Here is an 8,587-nt window from a genome sequence, read left to right on the forward strand (position 1 = left end):
GAGTCCCCGTCTGGGCCTCCTGCTGCAAGGGACCAGGTCTCTGGGTTTGCTGCTAGTACAGAGATGACCAGCTGGCTTCATTGCCTGCGTGCCACCCCCACTTCCAGCTGAGCCAGCAGATAGTCTGCTCCAGGCCAGTGCCCAGGGACTTTCCCTGATGGAGGAGCCCAACCGAGGCCCGGGAGCTGTTCTGTCCACAGCCCAATCTCCTGCTGTCTGGGTGCAGAGTTCTTTCAGAACTTTTAGCTCTGGAACCTGGGGAGGCCAAAGAGCCACCCGGGTGGACAGTGGGAGGATTATGACACACGGTAGGGATGTCCCCAGACCTCCTGGATGGGAAACAGGTGACATAGAGACCTACCTTTGGAGCCAGGAGTCCCATCAGCCAGCCTGCCCTAACTTTCCATGAGGAGACACTACGGGGCTCCCGGAGTGTGGCAGAACTCCAGAGTGCTCTGACCTAGTTCTCCAGCGTTCAGGCTCCAGGAGCGTCGATTTCTCCCCTTCCCTCCCTACTTGGGCTCCAATCAATCAAGAGAGGAAATCTTTCATGTGGCACCTCTCTGAGCCCTGCAGGCTCCTACAAGATTGATTAACGCAAACATCAATTTCTTGGGCTGCACGCCTCTGAAAACACGGTGCTTTTTTCAGATTGAATTGCTACTGTGCGCCCGGTGTAAATAAAGGAGAGGGAATAACATGGAAGATTTGTGACTGTGTGCTGTGGCTGCCCTCTCAGCTGGTGCCGTTAGCCGGGCGAGAGGGAGACAGAGGGCAGAGGAAGAGAGGGGAGCATCTGTGGCATCCCGTACCCCCTGCCAAGGCCGACAGAGAGGTGGACAAGAGCCAGGGGGTGTGAGAAGAACTACAGCACAGCTGATCTGTAGCAGGATCTCTGGAAGACGCGTGCTAATTGGCTCTTTATTGTCTCTGGCTGTCTGGAGGGTGTCTGCAGAGCCGCAGGTGTCACTACTGGTCCTGCAGCAGCTGCGGAGTAGCTTGGCTTCTGGCCCTGAGGCTGGATGAGGCTCCTTTGGCTTTGCCCCTCCCTCTCCCTCTCCAGCACAAAGCAAGGCATGATGAAGCAGGCCCTGACCAGGTACCTCGTGGTGGGCCCAGGGCCCAGAAGAATGCAAGGAGAGTTTGTCTAGGTGGAGGTTCACACAGGACTGACCATGGTCCTGAGGACAGTGAGTGAGGCCTTCTCTGAGGCCACATCCTGCCCTGCTTGATTTTGTGCCTTCAGATATGTCCCTGAGCATTGCTCTCTGTCTCCTTATCCTGAGGTCCAGATACCTCCATACCCCTAAACTTCTCATCTGGGCCTTAAAAAATATTTTTTTTTCTGTTACTGTATTAAAACTCTCTGACAAAAGCCACTTAAGGGAGAATGTGTGTAATTCAGATCACAGTTCAAGGTCCAGTCCATTGGGTGGGGAAGGCAAAGCTGTAGGAACTTACTGCAGCTGGTCGTGTTGGATTCACAATCAGAAAGCAGACAGTGATGAATGCATGCTGCTTCTCTGGGCCCTTTTTTTTCTGAACCCTGGCCTAGGGAATGGCACCACCTATGGTTAAAACAAGTCCTTCCCATATGGATTAATGTAATCAAGATAATCCCCCAAAGCGTACTCAGAGGCCCATCTCCTGGGTGATTCTAGATTCCTACAAACTGAGAGATAACAGTGATCCTCACAGACCCAGCCTAGGGCATGGGAACCGCTGAGAAGTCTCACAAGAAACAAAAGAGAAATGGGTGAGACCGGGGTCACTAATAAAGTCCAAGCACCTAGAATTCCCTGCTGTGGCCACCCTAGCCCGCGACAGAGAGGGACCACCTTCTGCAGGGTGTTCCTGTCAAGTCTGTAACTACAGCTTCTACACATGGCTGGTCCCTGTTGGTGCCTGAGGCTGAATGGCACGTGGCATGGCTCTGCTACCAGGCTCTGTATGGGTGGTCAAGGCCCAGGCCTCGCCAGGCTCAGCATTTGTTCAGTTTTGATGGCACATCTGCCACACCAGTTTTTGGCTTTTTTTTTTTAAAGATTCATTTATTTATTATGTATACAGCGTTCTGCTTGCATGTGCACCTGCATGCCAGAGGAAGGCACCAAATCTCATTACAGATGGCTGTGAGCCACCATGCGGTTGCTGGGAATTGAACTCAGGACCTCTGGAAGAGCAGCCAGTGCTCTTAACCTCTGAGCCATCTCTCCAGCCCCCAGTTTTTGGCTTTTCGAGACAGGGTGTCTCTATGTAACAGTCCCGGCTGTCCTGGAACTTGCTCTGTAGAGCAGGCTGGCCTTGAACTCACAGAGATCCACCTGCCTGCCTCCCGGTGCCAGACTAAAGGCGTGCGCCACCGTAGCAGGGCTGGAAAAGGTTCTTACTTATTTCAGGTGCTGGTGCAGTTGGGACTGCCGGCGACTCCAAGAAGAGGAAGAATCCACAATGCTAATGAGTTTTAAGCTTCATATTTTTTTATCCTGTACTTCAACTAGAGAGGTCAGCAGACTCCAACTTTGGACTCGGGCAACCAGGCAATGAGAAATTATCATCATCTTCATCACCACCTCAGCTCTGGGCAGAACCCTGGGTCCCTTTGTGGACTCGTATTGGGCAGCCCGAGTGGAGCTGGGTCCTGGAGGGACAGGCTGGTTTTAAACGTGGCGTGGGCTTGCGCAGTTCTGAGAGTGTCTAGAATCAGAGCCATTGCTGACCCTGAAACCGCCTGCCGGATCAGCTAGACCTGGACTATCTGGGTGAGGGTGCCTCTGCACTGACGATGATGGTGGTGAGAAGTGGGTTTGCAGAAGCTGTCTGGCTTGACCTTTACCCCACCCCCACCCCCCATGCCAAGCCTTCCATTGCTCCCCAGCACCGCCAGACTCAAGCTACCAGGGCTTGTCATGGGCTCCCTGAAACTTGCATCATGCTCCCTTCGTGACCTTGCATCTGAGCCTTGGTGATGCCTTCAAGGCTTCTCTGGTTCCCTCCCCAAGGCTGACTCCAGTCCCTCCGGATGTGGTGTCTAACAGGGCAAGTGCTTGCCAAGGACTTAGTGTGTGTTGGGTGCCAGGCATGGCCAGCAGGGTCATGTCTCCCAAGCTTGCAGTCCAGGGTCCTGCCTTCCTTCTAGAGGCAGGGCCTTTGCTGAGCTCAGGGATGTGCAAGCCTGGCATTCAGCAGGAGAGGCTCCTCATCGTGGAATACCCTTCAGAGCATATGGCTAAGCCCTGGCTCGCTCCCAGCTTGCTTCCCGCGTCCCAGATGCTTCCACATCTTTAGCAGGGCTCTTTAGCAGGCTGTGGGACTCAGCTGTCCAAGATGTGGGGAGCTGCACTGTAACACACTCACTGACCAGCCATGTCCTGAGCCAAGGGGATAAGTACGTCCCCTGCCGGAGAGATGAGAAAACCTAGCAAGGTGTGAGTGAGTGAGTGAGTGAGAGAGGCCTGGCAGAACTGACAGTATACTGAGGGGCCTCCTGGTGTCAGGCATCCAGATTTGCTTCCTAGGGAGGTAGCCCTGCGGATGGAGAGAGTACAGATGCCAGCCCAGAGACTCAAAGGTTCCCGGGAGTAGCAGGAACCAGAGAGTTCTGCTCAGACAGATTTTAGAGAGATTCCCATGGTGGCCAGATTCTCTGGGTGGGAAGTCTCGTAGGCCAGAGCCTGAATGATCTAGAGGTGGAAGACAGGTGAACTACAGAGATACTTGTAGGCAAAGGGATGGCCAGTGGAAGCAGTGAGGCTGGTGCTCTCCTTTTCTGGACATATCTGGAGAAAGCTCCCTTGTCCTTCCCCTTTCACATGTTACCATGTCACCAAAACCAAGTTTCTGACAAAGTGAGCTACAGAGGCCAGGGTTGCCCCTCCCTAGGGAAGGCTCTTCTCCCTTCTTTCTCCTTGCTTGCAGCCCTGCTCTCAACGACAGTCTGAGTGCTTGCCTACCCCTTCCTTGGGGATCCTGTGTCTTTTTTGTTGGTACTGGGTTATCTGGCATTTAAGAGACTAGAGCTGGAGATCCCAGAGCCCTGCTGATGTGTTTAGACTCCTTTATTCTTAGATGCTGCCCCTGTGAGACACTGCAGAGCTTGGAGCTGGGGCTGATGGGCCAGGGATGGGCCAGGGCAGAGCCGAGACTAGATGCTGCTGTTGGCTGGGGTTTCAAGTGGAATCAAGTGATTCAGCTTCTGCAGTGCGCTCAGGCGTGCCCAGACTCGCAGAAGCTGCCGGCGGCAGGCACTTGAGTTAAGTGTGGCTAATTTGGTACAAGAACACGATGCCACCAGTAATTTTGCATTTTGGAGACAATAAGAGACAGCACAAGGCCTCTTTCTTGTAGCGGGAAGAGGGGCAGGAAGAGTAGTGGACAGAGGGCTTGGTGTGGGCATGGAAGGGATGGGGATCTGCCAGGCACTTCCTGAACTGGACCCTGGCATGGGACCTGCAGCCCACAGCGGTTAATGGGAAAGGAAAACTCGGTCCTAGCTTAATGAGAGCAATGGGCCTGGGTAGAGGTCAAGTGCTGGGACTGTGTCCAGCCATGGTCATCGTGAGCTCTAAGTCCCCCATGTTTGCTTGTCCCTTGGCATTTACACCCCTTGCACTGGGAAGAGCAGGAGGCCCTGGGAGCAGAAAGACAGAGGCATTCCCCTTGGCCAGGCCACAGCAGCAGAGAGTCAGGACTCGACATTCCCCTTTAAAAGCATCCCTGCATTTGGTTCAGTAGCATAAACCCCACCTTCATCCTAGGTGAAAGGAACTGGGCAGGGAATCTGCAGGGAGGTGGTTCTGAGCTATGCCCCAGAGGCACAGCTCACCCCACCCCTAGGTACCCCTCCCCCCTAGTTTCCCTTCATCCTTCAACAAGCATTCCTTAAGCTCTGGGCACCTCTGTGAGTCAACCAGGCTCACAACCCCTGCACATCCACTCTCACCCATGACCTCTTTGTCTGGGTGATCTCGGCTAATGTGGGCTGGGGGTAACTGGAAGTCCTAGCCCATGGTCACAGATAGACATTCAAAGCTTCCTACCATGGTCACTATTTTGGGGGTGGGGCCAGTAGACACAAACACAGAAATGAAAAGTTTCTTTCTGTGGGCTCTTGTTAACTAAGAGGTGTTCAGAAACAGCAAGGTTGGGGTCCTAATGTCACACTTGGTAGGGTGTTATGAGAAGGACTGAGCTGAAGAGGACATCAGGGTGGCCTGATGAAGTGGCATTCGGCTTTCCTCTGTGCTGACTGGTTCAGGGCTGTGTGCACTTTCAGTCAGAATCCTGGGCTTGAAGCTTCACAATCCCAGATGCCCCTCCAGAAGCAACTTCCTCCATCCTGCCTAAGACCACACAGCTGGTACAGGGAAATGGTGAAGACCAAGAAACTTGACAAAACACTCCATACTCAGGAAAATGTGTGATGTTTTGGTGCCACAAAAAAATAAATGAAGGAAAGTTGATAGGAGAAAATTATTGTATGAAAAAGAGACCAACAATCTTAATGGCCACCGGAAGAAGGGAGGAAGAGGGTGTTAATTGAGTTGGGGCTGTAGCTAAGTGAACAGAGCAGCAGCAGTGCACACACAAAGCCCCCCGGTCTTTCTCCAGCATCTTGGAAATTGGTCCAGTGGTGCAGGCCTGTAATTCCAGCACCTGAGAGGTGAAGGTAGGAGAGTCAGATGTTCAAGGATAGGCCAGCGATATGGCTGAGCACACTGGGGTTTAATCCCCAGAGGCCTCTGTGGAAGGAGACCCTATCCCCGACAGATGTTCTCTGACCTCCACAGATACACAGTGATGTCCATACCTCCCCTCACCTCATACTAAAGTAAAGAAGTTCAAGGTCGTCCTCGGTCACATAGTGATTTTTGAGGCCACCTTGGGCTACATAAGTCCTTGTCTCAAAAATAAATAAATACATGAAAAAGGCAGGAGAGATGGCTCAGGAATTAAAAGCACTGGCTGCTCTTCCAAAGGACCTGGGTTTGATTCTCAGCACCCACACGGTGGCTCATGATTGTAACTCCAGTTCCAGGAGATATGATGCCCTCTCTGTTGGCCTTCTTGGGCACCTGGCATGCACATCATGCACAGACATACATGCAGGCAAAACAACTATACACATGAAATAATAATAAAGAAGAAAACCTTACAAAAATAAAAATAAACCATGTACGTGGTGTTTAACTTCTTGCACTGTGACTATGATACATGTTCCCCATTTACTCACAGGTTCATTGGCATTGGTCACTAAAGTTGCATACAGTTTCCTAAGTCTTCAATCAGATTTATTTCTAGGAAGCTGAGATATATTGATATTGTAGTAAGTATATATGTATTTATGTCGAGGATCAAATCCAGCGATCCAAGTCTGCTAATAATCAATTCCCTCACTGACATCCCTAGCCCTATGCTTGAAAAAAGTCTATTTGTTTAGTTCTATATTTTATTTTATTTTATTTTTTTTGAAGTTTTATAGTTATATTTATGTACAGAAAACTCAGCAGTACATTTAACCCAGTTTAGTGGTGAGTTCTTTGGCCTTTGCCTTTTCCAGCTTGGCAATTCGAGCCACAGATTTAGGACCCAGGACGTTGCCTCCCCAGTGGCAGTGGATCTCGTCATATCTGTCGTTGTAATTGGTCCTAATAGCTTCCACCAGCTTGGCCAGAGCACCCTTGTCTTCCGAGTTAACCTGTATGAAGGCAACAGTGGTGCATGTCTTCCTATGGACCAGCCGCCCCAGCCTGGCCTTTCCCTTGATGATGCAGTAGGGGACCCCCATCTTACGACACAGAGCAGGCAGGAAGACTACCAGCTCAATGGGGTCTACGTCGTGGGCAATCACCACCAGCTGAGCCTTCTTGTTCTCTACCAAAGTGGTGACTGTATTGACGCCCGCTCGAAGGACAGGTGGTCTCTTAGTCGGGACATCCCCTTTGCCGGCAGCTTTCTTCTCAGCACGGGCCAGCAGCCTCTGCTTCTTCTCCTGCTTGGTCTCTGGCCTGTACTTGTGGGCAAGTTTAAGCAACTGGGTAGCTGTTTGCCGGTCCAGGGCCTGGGTGAACTGGTTAATGGCTGGAGGAACTTTGAGCCGCTTATAGAGGATGGCCCTCTGCCGCTGCAGCCTAATGTAGCGGGGCCATTTGACGAAGCGCGTGAGATCTCTCTTGGGCTGGATGTCCTGCCCAATGCCGAAGTTCTTAGGCCTCTTCTCAAACAAAGGATTCACCACCTTCTTCGCCTCCTGCTTCTTCACGATGGCGGGGGCCGGGGCCACCTTTTTCCCCTTGGCCTTCTTTCCCTTGGGCATCTTGCTGGGCTGGAGGAGAGAGGATTTTTTTTTTTGTTTTTTGAGACAGGGTTTCTCTGTAGCTTTGGAGACTGTCCTGGAACTAGCTCTGTAGACCAGGTTGGCCTCGAACTCACAGAGATCCACCTGCCTCTGCCTCCCGAGTGCTGGGATTAAAGGCGTGCGTTACCACCGCGCGGCTAGTTCTAAATTTTAAAGACTTATTTTATTATTTATTTATATCAATGTTTGTCTGTGTGAGTGTATGTTGCCTGCGTGTAAGCACCCTTGGAGGCCAGAATGGGGCATCAGATCCCCTGGAGCTGGCGTTACAGGTGGCTGTGAGCCACCCGACATGGTGTGGTGCCGAGGACCAAATGTCAGCCGTCTGAAAGAGCAGCAGCACTCTTGGCTGCCCAGTCTTCTCTCTGCCCTGGGTTTAGTCCTATTGTGTGAAAATACGGCAGTGACTGTGTGTTGATTTCGTATTCAACATTCTGTTCTACTCAGTATTTCCGGCGACCAGTCAGTAGGTCATTTCAGGTCTTTGTGTACAATCCTGTCACCTGTGAAAAATGACAGTTTTGTCCCTGCCTTTCTGGGAGTCTTTCCACCTTTTGTTTGTTTTTCTTATCTTATTGCATTGGCCACAGCTGTTTCTGTGGTGCTGAAGAGACATGGTGTAAGGTGAAATACTTCCCTTCTGGGCTCAAAGGGGAAGCGTTCGAATCCTTCCACCCAAGACTGCTTCTTCAGATTTCTTTCCTTTTAAGTAGAGCATCTTTTTTTTTAAAGATTTATTATTTATTAATTATGTATACAACATTCTACGTCCATGTATGCCCGCATGCCAGAAGAGGGCGCCAGATCTCATTACAGATAGTTGTGAGCCACCATGTGGTTGCTGGGAATTGAACTCAGGACCTCTGGAAGAGCAGTCAGTGCTCTTAACCACTGAGCCATCTCTCCAGTCCCAATAGACTATCTTTTATTTATTCTTTAAAAATATAAAAATATTGTTTATGTGCATCTTTTGCCTGCATGTGTGTAAGTGTACTGCGTGAGTGCCTGGTCCCAGCTGAGTAACCAGGTACTAGAGTTAGGTATGGTTGTCAGCTGCCCTGAGGGTGCTGAAAACAGAACCCAGGTCCTCTGAAAGAGTAGCAAGTCAGGTAGTGGTGGTACATGCTTTTAATCCTAGCACTTGGGAGGCAGAGGCAGGTGGATCTCTGTGAGTTGGTGGCCAGCCTGGTCTACAGAGCTAGTTCCAGAACAGGCTCCAAAGCTACAGAG

At 51.1% G+C, this 8,587-nt stretch overlaps 1 protein-coding gene across 1 annotated transcript; it reads right to left on the bottom strand.

Moving 5' to 3' along the window:
* Window positions 1-6,514: 6,514 nt before the first annotated feature.
* On the bottom strand, window positions 6,515-7,321 carry LOC121462957 (60S ribosomal protein L7a-like). The gene has a single exon (XM_041674937.1). It carries the CDS (start codon window positions 7,313-7,315, stop codon window positions 6,515-6,517), a length of 801 nt encoding a protein of 266 aa, XP_041530871.1. The 5' UTR covers window positions 7,316-7,321.
* Window positions 7,322-8,587: the final 1,266 nt, after the last annotated feature.

Source organism: Microtus oregoni, unplaced genomic scaffold, assembly GCF_018167655.1.
Source record: "Microtus oregoni isolate MIOR12 unplaced genomic scaffold, Mior012 000025F_ref0000491, whole genome shotgun sequence".
Taxonomy (NCBI): domain Eukaryota; kingdom Metazoa; phylum Chordata; class Mammalia; order Rodentia; family Cricetidae; genus Microtus; species Microtus oregoni.

Coding starts and splice junctions, on each gene's coding strand:
- LOC121462957 (XM_041674937.1), bottom strand. CDS start 7,315: ATGCCCAAGGGAAAGAAGGCCAAGGGGAAAAAGGTGGCCCCGGCCCCC.